Source organism: Octodon degus, unplaced genomic scaffold (assembly GCF_000260255.1).
Source record: "Octodon degus isolate 3935 unplaced genomic scaffold, OctDeg1.0 scaffold00166, whole genome shotgun sequence".
Classification (NCBI taxonomy): Eukaryota; Metazoa; Chordata; class Mammalia; order Rodentia; family Octodontidae; genus Octodon; species Octodon degus.
In genome coordinates, this window is record NW_004524742.1 from 5829870 (window position 1) to 5850218 (window position 20349).

Sequence of the window (20349 nt, forward strand, 5' to 3'; positions counted from 1 at the left end):
CTATTTCCCTTCTAAGTGGGCCATATTGAGGAAACAATCGCTAAATTTACCAGATGGACCAAGTTTTAAGTAGAATTGGTTTTCTTTTCTTTTCTTTTTTTTTGTTCTGGATTAAGACTTCTTTTAATATACATAATGTATAGTACTTCATATAATTTATTAATGTCATTTTCTATAGACACTGTAATTAATTCAGTGACATCAATATTGACCTCATACAGACAAAGGTTGAAACCTGGGTTTGCTTATGTACCAAGTACAAAACGTGTTAAAAAGTTAACATGTACAACAGTTGTAGGAGATCAACTTCAGGATGACTCAAGTTACAGTAGTTATTTCACACAGTTTTCTCTCAAGACTTGGATGCCACCCAGTGTTGTCATGTTTGTGCAAATGCCAGCTGGAGAACACCTGACTACCTTCTCTTGCCAGCCCCGCTTTTGCCTGTTTTACTGCTGCCACTGCTAGATTTGCCAGATGATTTTGAAGAGAAGAGTCTTGTCATGAACTCGGAAACATCAGGCAATTCATGGTTGGAATTCAGCATGTTCATTGACTGCTCCATCTCCTGCAGAGAGGAAAAAGTACAAGATATGAACAGCGCTGAAATCCTGCCAGTTATTTAATCCTAACTTTTCCCACAAAACAAGGAAAACTCAATGATCCTGAGTAATGAATGGTGCAGTGTCACATTCACAGGTATTTTATTGGAGCTGTCAGTGAGGTTCAGTGTGGAGCTAGCATGTATGAGATTCTGGGTTTGAGCTCTACTTTGAAATTAATTAATTAATTAATTAATTACAAAATTATTTTACCTAAACAGCATGTTCCATAGATCCTTTATACCACTAAATATGTTGATCCTAAGCAAACATCTAATAAATGCTTGCTTAGGTTTTAAATTAGCTTGTATTTTAGTAAAGAGCATCTTTTTCTGATAATGGATATATTTGATCATTTCTACCTCATTTTGTTTTCTGGTTATTATGCTTTCTTATCTTTTTTTTTGTTTTTGTAGAGGGTCTCACTATGCAGCTCTGACTTGTAGCAATCCTCCTGTTTTCTGCCTCTCCGGTACTGAGATTACAGGCATGCACCACCATGCCTGGACTCCATCACAGGTTCAGCACACCCAAGGGTGGAGCCAGTGCAGCATGCAGTGCCAGGGATCAAACCCTGGCCCCTGTGCCTCCCAAGCGCTTAGTCTGCTGAGTTATCTCGCCAGCCCTTATGCTTTCTTATCTTAATGTGTAACTTTTTTTTCTGTATTTTTTTAGGGGAGGGTCTACAGGGTGTTCAGGGTCTCATTACTACATGGGACTCCTAGTGATCCACCTATTTACAGCCTCTCAAGAGCTGGGATTACAGGCACACACCACCACACCCAATCTCAACTGCCATCTCAACGTGCCCCGGGTGTGGGGCTGGCATGGCAGGCCTGGGTATCGAACCCCCAGTCCCTGTACCTGCTTGCATAGTGAGAGCTGCATAGTGAAACCCTCTACAAAAACAAAAAAAAAGATAAGAAAGCATAATAACCAGAAAACAAAATAACCTGCTGAGCTATTTGGCCAGCGTTAATGTGTAATTTTTAAGGTCATGTTTCTTTAGATGCATACAATTAGAATATCAACCTTTAATGAAATACATCAAAGTATCAGGAAAGCTCGGAAGACATTTCAGTATTTTTCAAGACTTGATTCCTAAATTTCAGTTGTAAATCCCTACTTTATGACTTGGGTGACTTTAGTGACAGCATCTGAAGCAAGCAATGCAAGTGTCACAAATCAGAGGCACAAGAGAACAAAGACTTAGCACTTTTGATTTTCTGTCCTATCCATTACTAAACTAAGAATTACAAAGTACTTCTCAGCATTATGAGATATGGTATAATGTCTGTTTAAGTTTTATGTAACTTTCTAAAAATACTTAAATTTTATTTGGGTTCAAAAATGAAAAAGCAGCCTGGGCATGGTGGCTCAAGCTAGTTATTTTGGGAGACTGAGACAGGAGGATCGCTTTGAGTTCAAAGCCAGCTGGGCTACATAGTGAGTTCAAGGCTAGGCTAAACTACACTATAAGATCCTATCTCAAAAAACAGGAAAGGCAAAGTGTGGGGGACCACCTTGACTCTTGAAAGGAGCAACTGTCTCCACTTTGGCTGAGCCTGACCCTATTTTCACATATTGATATACACAGAACTCACTAGGATTTTTTCCTTATGCCTTCACTGACCCTAAAACATTAGATACTACCTCAATGTGTATGCAGATTGCTCTGAGTATCCTTCTCTGCATATTGCACAGGTGACTTCAGGCCCCCTACCTAGCCCAGCTCACAGCACTTGCCTACTTCCCACCATTTTCAAGGCACTCATCCTCATGCCACTCCTGTCTCCATGAATGAATAAAACCGGGTTTGGCCTTAGGTAGAGGCCTTTGTTCCAGATAGCTATCATCGAGGCTGGACTTAGGATCCCTAGGATCACTTTATTCCTCATAATTACAAATATGCTTTACTGTCTTTATTCTCACCCATAGGTTGTATTGGGTGTGGTAGATTGCAATTAACTCACTGGAATTCCAGTAACTTTTCATGGGATTACAAATGTAAACTTCCTGGGCCTCGAAGAGGAGGACTAGGAAGGGCTCTCTATAGGAAAGAAAAAGGGCAAGGGACAAAGGGAAGGGAAAGAAAGAAGGAGGAAAGGAAAGGAGGGAAGGAAGGAGAGAGACAGGGAAAGAGAATGAGGAAGGGAGGGAGGGAAGAAAAAGCAACAAATACTACATTATCTTTCATTTCAAATGGGAAACAATTAAAGAACAGTACTTAAAGACTTTTTTCCCAAAGGCATAATTTATTTTTATAGTCTAGATTTCTCCAATTTATTTTTTTAAATTTTTTATTCATTTGAATGAAAAAAAGATAAAATAGCAATGAAACAGTTTCAAAACAGGTTAGTAAGACAGTTACAATGATTAATACATTGCATATTGTCTTCACAGAAATTAGAGGACAAGATGCAGACATGATACTTTGTCTAAACAATATTAGTACAAACCGTTCTTCTCACTGAACTAAGAGAAAGTTATCTGTTTATCTATCCTATCTCGTACATACATACATATATATTTATATTTTCCCCTTCAAACAGTCCTTTATTTATATCCCCCTTTTTTGTTTTGTTTTGTCAGAGATGGGTGTTCCATTGCTGTTAGAGAAGCTATATTTGGGAGAAGTCTTTAAAGGACCCCAAGGCAGAATTTATTCACAGGTATTAAAGGAGAAGGTACTCTTACAAATAAGGCCAGGAAAAGAAAAATGACTATCAGTCAAGTATATTAACATGCCTTATTAAGTTAAATATATATGGTAACATGTCTTGAGTTCCTACCAAAATATATCATCAATATTTATTTATTTATTTATATTTCACTACTAGGGATTGAACCCAGGACCTTCACTCTGAGCTATACCCCAGCTCATTTTTAAAATGCTTAATTTTAAAATTAGATGGTCTTATGAAGTGACTAAGGTTGGGCTTAAACTTAAAATCTTTCTGCCTCAGCCTCCCAGGGTGCTGGGATGACAGGTGTGTGCTATCATGCCTGGCTTGAATCAGCCTGGTGATGGTTGATACATTATGTCAACTTGAGAAGTTCAGAAGCTTAATTCAGTGACTCAACAGGGGGCAGAGTCCTCACTTTGTAAACATCCCTGCAACAGGTGGTGAAGGAGATGGTGTGGATGTAAAGGACCCACCCTAGGGTGGAGAGCCTGCATACAACATGAGGGAGGCAAAGAAGGTTGTTCTCTCCTCTTTTGCTCTTGCTGCTTTGTGTTGTCTGCTGCAATTGTTGCCCTCTCCCCTGTGCCACTCCGCTTTGGAGCCAGCTGGTTATGGGCTGAAATTTCCACAAACTGTGATAAATAAATGTTTCCTTCCTTACTTTTGGGTATAAGGTATTTTGTCTCAGCAACAAGAGAAAAGTAACTAAGACATTCCCTAATTTGGAGGTTCCTAAATCTGCAACAACTTTTTATATGCTTGTAATGTAGAAGCACTTTGCCAATAATGAGCTTTTAATCAAATGTGACTTCTGATGCTTCTTTCTACTGATGTTACAAGAGTCTATCGCTTCAAAGAGATCAAGACTGCACAAGATGCATTACTTTATGACCAACACTGAGGCAAAGATGCCAAAGTCTAGCAATAAAACATCTGAAACTTTAGCTCTCTTTCCATAAAACCTTTTCTGCTCGTTCAGATGTGAAATGGATGCCTTACATTCTACAGGAACTTAAGCACCATACCTTAAGCACCATACCTTAAGCACCATACCTTAAACAAAAACATTTACTTCAACATATATAAACATTTACTTCGGGGCAGAGTTAGCTCAGTAGAATAAGTGCTTGCCTGGCAAGCTCAAGGGCCTGAGTTCAATCCCCAGTTCCACAAAAAAAAAAAAAAAAAAAAAAATTTACTTCAATATATATAATCTCCTAATGGCAAGAGTATTTGTAAATCTTTTTTTTAATAAATCAGTTCTATGCCTTACACTTAACTGGATTATGAGCTTATTGTTGTTGATGAGATATCAACATAATTCATTTTTGTATCCCAGGATCCAGTCTGCAGCCAAGAATAAATAAGATAGTAACACATCAAAATACTAAAAATAATAAAGGACACTGTCCAATTTATTTTGTCTAATGGATATTTGTTTGATACAACAATGGATAATGGATTTTTTTAAAAATGTCTTCATAATGAAGCCAATATTCAAAGAGACAAAGTGCTATCTCTAAATTTGAAGCACCGTACTTAGCAGCTCCTTTCTCATTTGAGAATCAGATATGTTAAGAATTTCATTGCTACCGTTCTGTTTATCTTCTTTGGTCTACCTGAACTTCTTTGTCTATCTGAACACACAAACTTAGCATGCATTGTGAAGAGGATTTTATTAAGTAAAGATACATTTGCAAAATATTTGAATTAGATCTAGTAGGGTTATGTATTTCAACTACTAAGCAAGTGAGGCACACAAAGAGCCTATGACCAAGAAGGATGTTTTAGCTATAGGAAGAGATATAGCCTTTTTCCAGGCAAAACCAGCTAAAGTTATTTTGTCCAAAAGAGATGACTAATTAAATGCAGGAATGTAATATTATTTATATAAACTCTTAATGAATTTTCTGTCAGAACTAGTTTAGGTGAAAAAACAAGCCATCCAGCCACAATGGAAAACATCAGTCACCAGAATATGGATCAAAAATCCACAGCTGGGCAATCATCTTACCCGTCTCATGTCGGGATCACTTGTGTTAACCACTTTGGGCAGAAGCACAAATATCAATAATGGAAGAACCATCATCATAACCTATAGAAGAAAAAAAAAAATCAGAAATCCTTTTCCCACACTTTATAGTTTATAAAACAAAACTGCATTCAACAACCAATCGTGAAATTAAAATTCCAAATGTGCACATAGAACTTGCAGCAGTCACGTCAATTCTTCTAATCTGGTGATAGCATGGTGCCTCTGGCTGACTGCTACGGAGCACAGCAGAGTAATTAAGACTAACCTAGGTGTGCTAGACTTTCCTGACACCTCACTTCTTATTTGTGCTACCCAACTATCTCTGTGCACTTTATAGTTTATTTTAACACAAATAGTTTGCACAGGCCAGCTGAGCTGCTCTTTCCAAATGACAGAGCAGATCCTACAGAAAAGACCTCTCATTAACAAACGTCTTGTAGAACCTGTACTAGGTACCTAGTTTAGGATGCACAGCACCCTGAATAGTCTTTCTTGTGATCTAAATAGCTATCAGCAAGGGAGAATGTATTCAATTTACATATTGCTAATATATTAGCAATGTCTTACATTTATCTTTTGCTTTTTCAAAAATGCTTTGGCATCTAAACTTATGATCTTGAAAATCCTGATCAAAGTAACTAAACAAGATTTTTCCTCGGCCCCAAGAAACTTTTTTTTTTTTTGCGGTACCAGGGATTGAACTCAGGCCCTTGTGCTTGCCAGGGAAGCGCATATTCCACTGAGCCATCTCCCTGGCTCTGATCAAAGTAACTTAGACAATGTTTTGTGTTCTGTTTTTACTTTATGTTTTGAGAAAGGTTCTCTCTGTGAAGCTCAGGTTGGCCTTGAGCTCATGGCAGTCTTCCTGGCTCAGACTTCCAAATGTCAGGACTACAGCTATGTGCCACTACAACAGCTAAAAACTCAGAGAAATATAACCAGGCACAGTAGTACATATCTGTAATTCCAGCACTGAGAGAGGCTAAAGTAGGAGTATAAAAAGTTTGTGTCTTCCCTGGGCAACTTATTGAGATCTGTCTCAAAATAAAAAAATAGATGGAGAGGCCAGAGAGATGGCTTAGTAGAATAAGCACTTCCCTGGCAAGTACAAGGGCCTGAGTTCAATCTCCAGTTCCCCCCCTCCAAAAAAAAAAACAACACACACACACAAAAAAAATAACAACAATCCTCTAGGGGCTGGTGAGATGGCTCAGTGGTCTAAAGCCCTACTTAGAACAAGCTTAGCAAAGCACAGGGACCATGGTTCAATCCCCAGCACCACATGCCAGCCAGCCCCGCCCCCTGGTGGGCTGAGCTGGCCACACACACACACACACACACACACACAAAATAAAAAAAAAAATTAAAAAAAAAAAGAAAAGATGGCACACACCTGTAATCCCAGCACTCAGGAGACTGAGGCAGGAGGACGGTTTTGAGTTCAAGATCAGCCTGGGCTACAAAGTGAGTTCTAGACCAGCCTAAAGTACATAGCAAAACCTTGTCTCAAAAAGACATAAATAAGGGGCTGGGGAGATGGCTCAGTAGAGTAAGCACTTGCCTGGCAAGTGCAAGGGCCTGAGTTCAATCCCAAGTTCCACCAAAGAAAAAGAAAAGAAAGTACCCAAAACAATGTTCTTGGGGGGAAGGGGGGAGACATAAATAAATAGGGCAATGGCTATAGCTCAGTAATAAAACACTCCTAGAGATGTAGCTCAGTGCGGAGTCCGGGGTTTCAGATCCCCGTATTGGGAAAGTAAGCAAAGAATTTCACAGCTTTGCTCATTTCTCTGGAAATAGTTTAAGCTTGTGAGGACTTAACGATAGAAATAAATGATGTTTAGATAATAAAAGAATTTTAAGACTACATATAGCACAGAGTCTATAGGGTCTCACTACACAGCTCATACTCATAGCGATCGTCCTGTTTTCAGCCTCCCAAGCATTGGGATTACAGCCATGGGACACCACACCCAGTCTCAGTCACTGTCGCAGTAATAAAACACTCCTGGGATTGCTCAGTTCTTCTTTTTTTTTTTTTTTTTGGTACCAGGAATGGAACTCAGAAACTGTGCTTGCCAGATAGATGCTGTGCTGTTGACCTATATCTACGACCTTGTACTCCTAGGTTTGATTCCCAGGACCCCCACACAAAAAAACAGGCATTTAAAAACTAATAATTCAACTTTCAAGCTGGGTGTGGTGGCGCATCACTATAATCCTAGCACTGTGAGGCAGGAGGAAGTTGCAAGTCAAAGGGCAGCCTGAACTAAGAGCAAGGCCTTAAAAAAAGAATTCAAATTTCAAAAAAGGTTAATTTGTTTCTAAAGAATATATTCTATTTAGTATTAGCTACTTAACTTATCACAGAATAACTTCTATGCTCACTACACATATTAAAAAAATAGAAAGAAAACTTTATTTGTACCATCAACAGGGATTAGTTAACAAATGATGGTATATTTATCAGTGGACTAGTATGCAAGCATAAGATAGGTTATGGTAATTCCATATGTGGCTTACTACATCCTTTCATTCTATTTACTTTTATTTATTTATTTATTTATTTATTTATTATTTTTTTATTTTTTTGGCGGAACCGGGGATTGAACTCAGGCCCTTAAGCTTGCCAGGGAAGCACTTATTCCACTGAGCCATCTTCCTGAGCCCTCTATTTACTTTTTTTTAAATTAGCATTTTCCTTTATTTTTATTTTTTTGTTGTTATACCCAGGATTGAACTCAGGCCCTTGAACTTGCCAGGGAAGCTCTTATTCCACTGAGCCATCTCCTGGCCCTCTCTATTTACTTTTAAAACAGTTCACCATAAGTATTTTCTCAGTTGCTGTTATACATTTCAATGTGAAATCTCCAGTGCCATTATCACTATACAGTTTTCATTCCTAAGGTCACAATTTTTCTGAAATTTACAGATTTCTCACAATAATCCTCTCCTCCAAAAGTCTGACCTCAGCTTTCCATTTCACAAGGGTTTGAAGTTTTTAATGACCTGAAAATAAGGGATTAAGAAAATGCTTCATCTTAGCTTAATACATACCATTGGGTTCATCAGAAAGTCTGTCCAGCCCCATGATTCCCTTTTAATAAAGTAAGAAGGTGGACCTGAAGATTTCATTTGGAGAGGATAGGGCAGTCTGACTACTTCTGATGTTTTGATGTAATTCACATATCTTGCTCTGATAAAGAAAGATGAAACAAATATATTACAAACATAGTTAAAATAACTGCTTATAATATATTAGCAATGTCTTACATTTATCTTTTGCTTTATCAAAAATGCTTTGGCATCTAAACTTATGATCATGAAAATCCTGATCAAAGTAGCTTTAACTGCATGTTTAAAACATGCTTAAAAAAAAAAAAAAGCATCAGAGACTTAGAATCGTCTAGCTGTGATTCTGTTACTACCTGTCTCAAAATAAAATATTTTTAAAAGACTGGGACTGTAGCTCTGTGGCAGAGCACCTGCCCAGTGTGTACAAGGACCCAGGGTCAGTAAATTCCCTTAAATTGTATTTATAGCATAAGTTCATTTAGAATTCTTCTAGTTTAGTTGTAAAGTCCTTTGATTATGCTTAGTAATAAATTTATTACAAGCACACAAAACTGCTGGATTTTTTTCCTGATGGATAAAGACATACATTATTGGATACCTAATTTTCAAGGCTATCTTGCAGGAAATATCTGATTCAAGAAAGCCTGTAATTGTGCACTGGTAACACCTCATCCTCACCAGAAATGTGCCAATAAAATGAAAATCCTCATCCAGGTTCATACATGATCAGTTTATTTCTGCAAATTCCATCCTCTGCTTTCATTGTCCACTTAGATACACAGATAAAGCTACAGAGGAGTTACAACACATTTGAGATTTTTTTAAATATCATTTCCACTTTATCAAACTTTTGTTCAGTTGTTCAACATATCAAATGTGTTTTATATTACAATGCCTTTTGGATTTTAGTTCCAAGGGTCAAGGGGAGAGTCTTAAGATGTAATTCTAATCAAAGTTTGTTCCCTGCCTGCACATTGCTAATAAAATTTAAGCCTTTTAGTTAGGGAATATCAACACCCCCAGCTAGGGAAGTGTTTATAGTTTATCCCCTGTGGACTGCCCTTATTGTGAAGCAGCATTCCCCCCAGTACTGGGCATTGAACCCCAGGGCTGTGTACATGCTAGGCAGGTGTTCCACCACAGAGCTATAACCCATCTTTTAAAAATATTTTGGGGCAAAGTCTTGCTAAGTTATCCAGGTTGACCTCAAACATGTAATCCTCCTGTCCAAGAGACCTAAATAGCTGGAACAGATATATGTCACCACACCAAGCATACTTATACACTTAAAAAGAAATGTTGGTCATATTTTATCCAACATTTCTAAGATTTTTCATTCAAATGTCGCAAGCGCAAATTTCATATACACTTGAGGCTAATTTACCAAGCATGTTTACAAAATATCAGTTAAGGGGCTGGAGAGATGGCTCAGTGGTCTAAAGCACCTACTTGGAACAAGCTTAGCGAAGCATCAGGGACCGCGGTTCGATCCCCCAGCACCACATGCCAGCCAGCCCCGCCCCCTGGTGGGCTGAGCTGGCCACACACACACCTCTCTCTCTCTCTCTCTCTCTCTCTCTCTCTCTCTCTCTCTCTCTCTCTCTCTCTCAAATAAATAAATAAATAAATAAATAAATAAATAAATAAAAAATTTAAAAAAAAAAAAACAAAATATCAGTTAAAATAATAGGCTCTTAGAGCTAGGGGTACAGCTCAATGGAAGGGCACTTGCCTAGCTTCCCTAGTGCCCTAGAATTGATCCTAGCATTACAACATGAGGGGCATGATATGAATCTCACTTTGTTCACTACTTTGTCCTATCCCTAATTATTAAAATAGGATTCTAACATGGCTGATTAGAGAAGGAAGGACCTGAAAGATGCTCTGGGAGAGTCTTGAAAAGTACAGGTACTCTAAGATATGGAGGTAGTCACCTCAGAAATGGAAAGTCAGTCTGAAACACACATCCTCTAGATCAAACCAAATATCTGGGTCCTTGAAGAGGGTAAGAGGTGCTTCCACACCTGCACTGGTCACATAGGGAACATGCCATTTCAGGAGTGGCCCTAACAGTCTGAGAAGAGCCAGACTTCTGGGATAGACTCCCCACATACTTCCCTCACATCTAAAGCAGAAACCCAGGGGAATAAACTGCAGTCCCCCAGGGAAAACACGAACCACAAGGAAGAAAAAAGAGAGACAGCACAGAAACAGACTTTCCCCTCATTTTGTCCTCCCTAAACCAGGGAAAAGTGCATCACAGTGGCATCCTATCCACTGCTGCTGCCCCTCTCCTAGCCAAGAAGAGGCTGAACACCATGGACTGAAGGCTGCATTAAGTCCCTAGGCAGGGAGCCACAGAGCACATCCTCAAGAGACAAGGGGAGGAAGAAAGACTGAACAGTTAGTCCAGAGTTGGTGCTTTCCTACTGTTTCCTCAAAGACTTGAAAAAGAACAAGTTTTTGGAGGGAAATAATAACCAGTGCTCACATCCCACAGGGGAGAAGGAGATCCAAGGCCAAGCCCAGGCACTCTGCTACTTCTGCAGCCTAGAAAGCCAGAGTTCAAGTCAGCAACAGTCTAGAATCTCAGTGCAAAAGAACAGAAGGGTCAGTTGGGCCAGAGAATTTTTCACAGTATACTAGGCATAAAGCCCAGGAGGGAGAATACAGAGAGGAATGTGGGATTTGCCTAGCAACAAGGAGAGTGAGAGGTCATTGAGGAGTGTGATAGGTCACAAAAGGTGACAGAAAAATCAGGTATCAGGTAAACTACTTCACAAATTCCTCTTCTCAAATTGAGGTGGCTGATCTTGGGACACTGAACAAAGGATTACACGTCCAAAGCACAGTCTGTAACAAGGTTGGGTCCAAAGAGACTGACAGCGCTCATCACTGATGAGGGTTTCACGCCTGAAGAAGCCTGCAGACATGGGTGAAACTGGCCTGGCTGCCTGGGAGCAGAAGAAAAGGGAAAGGAAGAGCACAGGTGGAAGGGAACTATATACATTCTGGAGGTAGAGTACAGCGCCTCTTGGGGCTGTTTCTGTTTTCTTGCTTGTGTTCCTGGTTCTCTCTGTCCCTCCTCTTTTGTTTTATTTAATTCTTGATTTTGAGTTTTTTGTTTTCACTTTTCATTTTTTTCAAGCCTTTTCCTTTACATTGTTCGCAGTCTTTCCTTTTAACCTTTCATCTCTAGTCTATCCTCTTCATTCTTCCTTATTTTACTTAAGTCTTGTCTTCACTCACTCCTCCATCTTTCACCCAACATACATACCGCAGGTACTTATATAATAAAGAAAATAAAACCAGACTGGTGCTTTAACTTGAATGGTACTGTTCATGGGCATATCAGGTAACCCCCAACAGAACTGCACTTAGAGTATTCAAACAAACCTAATCACAAATATATGAATAGGTTCTGATAACCTCACAGCTTTCCTCAATCTCTTATCACTTCCCTGCTCTTCTGGCCCCTACAAATATTATCTTAAACCCCCTCAACACTATCCTTTACTCCATCTATAAAATACCCTCCACAGAACCTAACCTATTTTTTAACATACTAATATTCCTCTCACCTCCTTCTCCTGATTTACACACATCCTTTTCCCTTCTCTTATCTGTATTGTAAACTAGCTGGCAAAAACAGCATGGTGTAGACCAGTGGTGGTGAACCTACGGCCCGTGTGCCACAGTGAGCTATTTGTATCACTGAAAGTTCTAAAAGATTTGCCAACAAAAAACCCCAAACAAACAAACAAACAAACAAAGGATTTGCCATCACTGGTACAGACTACAAGGGGCACTAATAAAAGGAAAAAAGTATAAAAATAAGCTTTGTTTTTGAATTTTTGGCGGAACCGGGGATTGAACTCAGGCCCTTGCGCTTGCCAGGCAAGCACTTATTCTACTGAACTATCTCCCTAGCCCCCAAAATAAGTTGTTTTTTGTTGTGTGTTTTTTTGGTTTTTTTTTCGGAACTGGGGATTGAACTCAGACCCTCTCGCTTGCCAGGGAAACACTTATTCTACTGAGCCATCTCCCTGGCCAAAATAAGTTTTTTTTAATATACAGAAATTCTGTATGATTGGATCTGTAGATGCTCTTTCTAAACAACACAGTGACAGGGCCAACACCAATTAAACTGAATAGGTTGAAACAAAGTAAACAGATCTTCATACCAACAACACGTACTTTTCATTCTATTTGACTTCCAAATAAAACATAACTGAGAGAATCTAGCCTCTGCCAAAAAGTCTTTCCAGCTCCAACAAAGCAGCTCCTGGGCAACCCTTCTTTTAGGAATATGGTCCTATGGTCTCTGACTGATAAGAGAGACATTCAAGCAGTTCTCTACTAGGCATCTCCTCCCTTATAGGAGCAATACTGTGTACCATCACGACAAAACTAACAAATGGGACTGTAAACAAGCTTTACCACATCCTGACATTCTGAGGTGCACAGGATGAGTTTCAAGGTTAAGATAAGATTGGCTGCTAAGGGCCAGCCAAATAGCTCAGTGGATTAAAGCACCTGCTCAGGCAGATGCTGGGGCTGGGAGTTCAATCTCCTGGCCTGCTGTGCTGGCCCTGCCCCCAGGGCACCCTGAGAGGGGGATTGAGACTGGGCATGGTGGCGCACCCTGTAATCCCAGCACTTGGGAGGCTGCAAACAGAAGGATCACTATGATTCTGATCCAAGTAGTGACACTCTGTCCTGAATACAAAAAAAAAAAAAAGATTGGCTGCTAAGATGACTGCCTTGGCCTCACTTCTCTACTACTTAAGTGTCACCAATCCTATAAAAGGAGAGCTTTCCTTTCCTTCAGAGCTCAGCCTGGTTTCAAACATTAGTTGGTTAGATGCACCTAATAAAATTTTCCTGTTTCAATCCATCAGGTCTTTCCAGTCTCAGAATTTCCAAAACACAACCACCCCCCATACACACACACGTAAAAACAAGGCAACAACATGCATCCAAAGAATCCCAACTCTCCCAAAGCACACCAAAGGGCACCTTTAGGAACTAAATCTACACCAGACAATTGAACTCTATGAAATGATTAAGAGAAGCAAAGAAATCAAACAAGCTCTTTTAAAAATGACATAACCTGAAAGACAGATCTAGTAAACAAAGTGACCAATGTAGTTAGAGAAAAAAAAAAAGAAAAAATTCAAAAGTTGACCAAAGATATCAAGATATGAATGATAAATTTACTAAAGAAACAGATGCCAGGTCAGCAAGATAGCTCAGAGGACTAAGCACCTGCTTTGGCAAGTAAAGGGACCAGATTTGATCCCCACATGCGGCACCGGCTCTGCCCCAAGGGCGTGCTGAGCCAGATCAAATCCTGGCATGATGAGGCATGCCTGTAATCTAAGCACTAGGGTGGCTGAGACAAGAGGATCACTACAAGTCTGAGCTGTGTAGTGAGACACTGTAACAAATACACAAATGAAAAAAAAAAAAATAGATGCCATGAAAAGGTATCAAACAGAAATCCCACAGATAAGATTCTGTTAAATTCATAAACCACAGAAATGACTAAGCTACTACATGATGACAAACTCAGAGAAAACCTTAAAAACAACACAGATCAAGGAAAATCCATCCAACAGTTACTATGTGATGCTAAGAAGACTAACTTAAGGCTAACTGGAGTTTGGAGAAAAATTACAAGATGGCACACATGGAATTTAAAAAAATCTGTTTACAGAAATCAAAGCAAAAAACTTTGCACATTCAATATACAGTTAAGTGAGCTGTACAGAATGTCAAATAGCTATAATGAAAAAAAGCTCACCATGGTACATCATAGTCAATATTCCAGAATTCCAAACACAGATTCACACAATCTGTTAGGGTAAAAATAATGAATCACTTATAAAGACAAACCATTACAATTACATACTTTCCAACACAAATTTTAAAAGCCATGGCCTTGAACTGTTCTGAGCCCTAACAGAAAACAACTTCCAAGGCCAGAGATGTAGCTTAGTAGCACAGTGCCTGCCTGGCCAGCACGAGGCCCTGAATTTGATTCCTAGTACCAACCCAAACTAATCTCCTTCAAAATTTTCTTTAAAAGTTGATGGAGAGCTTTCCGGCGGCGCAGTAGAAGAAGAAATTCTTTAAGACCAAGAAAAAGTGATGGAAAAATCAGGAATGGATCCTGTTAACTGTATGACGTCTGATGCAGCTGTAGAAATTGAAAATCAAAGGGAAGGCCCTACAGGGTGTACAGGGTCTCTCTACTAGATCAGACTCACAGTGATCTGCCTGTTTACAGCCTCCCAAAAGCTGGGATTACAAGCATACCCAGTCTCAGCGGCAGGCTGGCCCTTTAGGCTGTTCAGATGTAGCAAGTTGTAATGCCAGTGATAGCTGTTCATCGGGTAGCAGCTTATTTAAAACACAATGTGCACCTTCCTTACCTAAACGGACTCAAAGAAAACCTGTGAGGAAATTGGTTCATATACCTGAGAATATTCAAACAGATTCATCCAGTGACTCATCCATAGAACCAAGACCACTGACTTTGAAGGCTATTTTTGAAAGATTCAAGAAGAAGAAGAAACGTAAGAAGAGGAAATATAAGCCAAAATTAACACCAAGAGGAAGACCAAAAGGAAAGAAAAACACTAGAAGAAAAAAAAAAAAAAAAAAAAAAAAAAAAAAAAAAACACACATGTCCAAAATTACAAAATGAGGATGGAAGGAAACCATTACCTTGGAGGAAGATTTTAAGTTTTGAGCAAGCTGTTGCAAGAGGATTTTTTAACTATATTGAAAAACTGAAGTACGAATACCACCTTAAGGAATCATTGAAACAAATGAATGTTGGTGAGGATTTAGAAAAAGACGACCTTGATAGTCGTAGATACAAATACTTGGATGATGATGGCTCCATTTCTCCTATTGAAGAGTCAGGAGCAGAAGATGAGACAACACATCTTGAACATGATGCATGTGATATCAAATTAGTAGAGGAGAGTTGTTTCATTATAAGTTCTGAATTTCCAAGCAAGATGAATGTGTGTTTACCAAGAGAGAAGAATAAAGAAGCTGCTTTGTCTACAAAGAGAGTTTCTAAGGCCAGAAATAACGGACAGAGGGCAGAAAGATCTGAAAAGGAGATAAACATGAATGTTAAAGAAGGTGGTGGTACGTGAAGATACCTTTTATTCTTACAGGATTCTGTTTGAACATGGGCCTGGAGTTGAAAGATAATTAATTGCATATCCTAGCGGCCTGTACTACTATGAATAGATTAGGAGATGAATGAACTTAATGCATGTTTAGAGAAGGTGTCAGACTAAGGCAGATCCATCTACCATAAATGCTCCAAAAATGTATTGCTGGACGAAATTGGATATAAGACCACAGTTGTCACTGTCCATAATTCAAGTGGAGATAGAAGAATTGTGGCAGGGCAGATGGGATGGCTGAAGTAAGCTTCAGTTCTTTTGTAAAGGCCTCCTCTGAAGACAGCCTCATTAAAATGGCCCCTAATTAAATCAATGTGAAATTTCTTTAAAATAAAATTCACTTAATTTAAAAAAAAAAAAAAAAGTTGATGGAGAAATAGACATCACACACACACACACACACACACCCATTGAGAAATTCATGAACACCAAACCAACATTCAAAAAAATACTTAAAAATATCCTACACAGAGACAATAAAGCCAATGAAACCAATGTTGGATGGAATGAATACAAAAAGCAATGTTAGTCAAACAAAAAGGGAAAAAGAAAGCAGTCAAGAATAGAAAAAAATGTAATTACAGGACTAAAACAATATGTTTTGGTTATAACTTTCAATGTAAATGGCCTCAAGCTCATAAATAAGCCACATATTGATAAGACTATATTTTTTTAAAAAGCCAACAAGACTGTTGCAATCAAGAGACTCATCTAATTGAAAAAGAAATTCACAGACTAAAAAATCAAAAGATGCAAAACAATATTCCATATACCAGAACCCCAAAAGCTAGAAGAGGTAGCAAATTTATTCTCAAAGTCAGTATCAACCTAAAACTAACCAGAAGAGGCAAAAATGGCCAGTACATATTAGTTAAAGGGACAATTCAACATGAAGAGATAACATTTTGTAAATGTGTATGTACCAAAACCCAGCACTCTCAATTTCATAAAACAAGCACTATCACAGGGGGTGTCCTCAATACCCGACTTTCACAGAGATCAACTAAATTAAGAAAGAAATATCACAGCTGAACCATACCTTTGAACAAATGTATGTAACAGATAGCTACAGTATCCTACAACAGAAGGCTCATTCTTCTCAGAACATTCTCCAACATAGAACACACACTAGTCCATAAAACCTGATTAAATAAATGCAGAAAAACTGAAATCATTACATGTTTAATATCAGATCATAGTGTAGTGAAACTAGAAACCCATCACAAGAGACCACAGAAATTGCACAAACATATAAATATTAAAAGGCACATTTCTGAACACTCGAGTCACAGAAGAAACAAAACAATTTCTAGACTCAAATAAAGCCAGTACAACGTACTAGAACCTATGAGACACAAAACAATCCTAAGAAGACATGTTATTGCAGTCAATGCTCATGAGAAAAAAAGAACAAGCTCAAATAAATAACCTAATGACCCACCTCAAGAACTCAGAAAACCAACACTCCAAACCCAAACCTACTAGAGAAATCATAAAGATCAGAACAGAAATTACTGAAATTGAGACTAAAAAGTAATACAAAGCATCAATGAATAAAAAAACTGGTTCTTTCAAAGAATAAACCACACCCAGTCTCAGTGCTTCTGGGGGCATGCCAGGATCAAATCCCAGTCCCTGTGTCTGCCTAAGCAGGCACTTTAATCCACTGAGCTATCTGGCCAGCCCTCCAAATGTATAAATTAAAAAGAAATTTGAAAAAAAAAAAAGAAGTAAAAGAACTTATACTCTATAAAATAGAGGATCCAGAAAATGGGCAACTGAAGGGGCCGCAGAGATGGCTCAGTGGAGTATGCACTTCCCTTGCAAGTGCAAAGGCCTGAGTTCAATCCCCGGTTCCGCAAAAAAAAATAAAAATAAAAATAAAAATAAATAAAAAATTGAGCCGGGGAGATTGCTCAGTGGAATAAGTGCTTCCCTAGAAAGTAAAGTGCAAGGGCCTGATTTCAATCCCTGGTTCTGAAAAAAAAAAAAAAAAAAAAAAACAAAAACACTTGAACAGATACAGGGCCAGCCAGCCAGCCAGCTCAGCAGACTAAAGCACCTACACAGGCACAGCACAGAGGCCAGGGTTCAATCCCCCGGCCTGCTGTGCTGGCCCTCACCCCCAAGATGTAGTTCTCCTGAAAACAGGAGAATCACTACAAGTCCAAGTTACATAGTGAGACCCTGTAGACCCTGTACTAAATACATAAAATAAAAAGAAATGAACAGATACTTCTCAGAAGAAATACAAACACACAATAAATACATGAAAAACTGTTCAACATCTCCACCCATTACATAAATGCAAAATGAAATAACATTCAGAAAGAATGGCTATCATCAAGAAATCAGGTAACAACAAATGCTGGTTAGGCTATAGGGAAGGGGACAAGTGTCTATATTATTAGTGGGAATATAAACTGAGTAAAGCTGTCATGGAAATCAGTATTGAGGTTCCTCAAGAATAAAACAAGAAATTCCATTTGACCCAGATATTTTCCTTCTATGGATGTTCCCAAAAGAGTTAACGACATATCTTATTACAGGGATACATGAATGCCCAGGTTTTAGCAGCACAAATCACAACTGGTAAAACTCAGAAGTGGCCTAGATTTCTATCAACTGATGAAGGACAAAGGAAATGTGATACTTTTACATACTAGAATACTACTGTGCTATAAAGAAGGATAAACTTGAGTCATCTGTAGGAAAATAGATGTACCTGGAGAGCATAATATTATGTGAATAAGTCATACATAGGAGCTTAAAGATTCCATGGTTTGTCTTATCTGAAAAGAACAAAATATAAATAAATTAGAGAGAAAAGAAAAAGTACGTAACAGGAAACAGTGAGATAGATCTTTTCCAAGTCAGGAGACCAAGAGATACAGTGAGGAGGAAAGGAGGGAAAAGAAAGGGATATAAAAGAATTAAGATGTATAATATACATGTACTGACTCCCCAAAATGGATGTAATCATTACATATTGCAAACATGTAGTAAAAAAATAAAGTATAAGCTAAGACCCTTCTTAATGTTTTTGTTTTAATCCATGTCACAGGAATCTAATCCTCAGGAGGGCATCTGAGACTATGATTCTCACTGCAGCAATTAGTTCTCAAAACCTCAAGCAGGGAGTACACTTCACCTGAAGCAAAGTGACAAAGAAAACTGTATTTTATTTGCTGAGAATACTTCATTGAAAATTCTAATACAGCAGGAAAAACAAAAACACTATAGTACTCAGCAGATAGTACCTTTTGTTTAACAACTGTCATTCCAACATTGTAGTTTCAATATAAAAAATTTAACCATATATATATGCTTATCTGGCAAGATCAAAGGTCTAGGTTCAATCCCTGGCACCACATGCTATGCTTGCTGGCCCTGTGCCAACCTGGCCATTGAAACCGAGCATGGTAGTACACCTGTAATCCCAGAACTGGGGAGGCTGAGATAGGAGGATCAGTATGAGTGAGACCCTGTACCACACACATAAATAATATTTATATTATATTGTATAATATACTCTACATATTCCTCCTCTCCAAATTTACATTTTTTGGTCTTTTATTCTTTAAAGAGTACAAATTAGAATTAAAACAGAAAAAATTACAAGTGATACAGATTTTCACCTAACAAAATAAAATGAATTTCATAGTATTTATTGTAACAGTGTTGTATTCCAACCAGATATTGTACTACCAGATATATGCATATAAAATTGGAAGAAAGAAACAAGAAACATACAAGAAATTAAGAGAAAAAGAAACAATTGAAAAAGGAGATGAAACGAATTAAAGTATTAACTGCTTCTTTCCATAGACCAGCAGACATGCACAGTACAGTTGTCTAAACCATCCTGCTTATATACATAAATAAATCTTTCCCCACTTCCTCTCCCATCCTTCTCCTCAACTCAGTAGCTCTTTTCTTTTGAATAAGTTCATTCCCTTTTCCTAGTACCAATTGTACCCTTCAGATTCCATTTTCTCTTTCAGGTTCTCACACTAAGAAGACAATATGATGGTCGCACATGCAGGTTTGATTTATTTCACTTAAGAGTATGTTCTCTAGTTGCATCCATTTACTGACAAAAGACTCAAATTTATCCCATTTTATAACTATTACTCCATTGTGTAAAAATACCACACCTTCCTTATCCATTCTTCAGTTGACAGGCGTCTGGGTTGTTTCCAGGATTTAGCTATGACAAATTGCACTGCTATAACATGGGTACACATATATTGCTGTGATATGAAATTTTCAGTTCTTCTGGAAAAATATCTAGGAAAGGAATAGCTGATTTGAATGGGATCTCTAATCCTAAACACCTAAAGAATGGCTAACCAAAATGTTTGATATTTCGACAGATAGGGTAAACCGAACTGCATATATTGCAAGTTAATAATTAGCTTCTCTTCTGGAGGATTAACAACCTAAGTTAGCAGATCAAAATTGGAGAAAAGGAAGGGCTGCATGGTTAGTCAACATTTTGGCCCTAGCCCTTCAAGGTCAGTGAAGACTCGGGACATAGGAGAACCTGGACTGTAACAACATGTAACTCAGTTGTGCTTCAAATTTTCTGATCAAGAAGATTATGGAGCCACAGAGAAATGTGTTCGATGATCTAAAGTGAGCCTGGGAAGAGTCACATGGAGAGAAAAAACATTTTCTCAAGCTTTCACAGAGAGCAAATTGGTCAAGCAATGGCCATGACTCATCCTCATGTCAGA

General features: G+C 38.4%; 1 protein-coding gene and 1 pseudogene across 2 annotated transcripts in view; one reads left to right on the forward strand and one right to left on the reverse strand.

Annotated features, from left to right (window-relative positions):
• Nucleotides 1-104: 104 nt before the first annotated feature.
• The window catches only part of Emc7 (ER membrane protein complex subunit 7), a 30130-nt gene continuing 9885 nt past the window's right edge, over nt 105-20349 (reverse strand). For both annotated transcript variants that reach the window (XM_004643127.1, XM_023703239.1), the window contains 3 exons: nt 8382-8520; nt 5304-5384; nt 105-568 (listed from right to left, as the gene is read on the reverse strand). In XM_004643127.1, the coding sequence (XP_004643184.1) occupies nt 416-568; nt 5304-5384; nt 8382-8520 (373 nt within the window). In that variant the 3' untranslated portion in view covers nt 105-415. The remainder of the gene's footprint in view (nt 569-5303; nt 5385-8381; nt 8521-20349) is intronic.
• Nucleotides 14553-15828, forward strand: LOC105743774 (annotated as a pseudogene).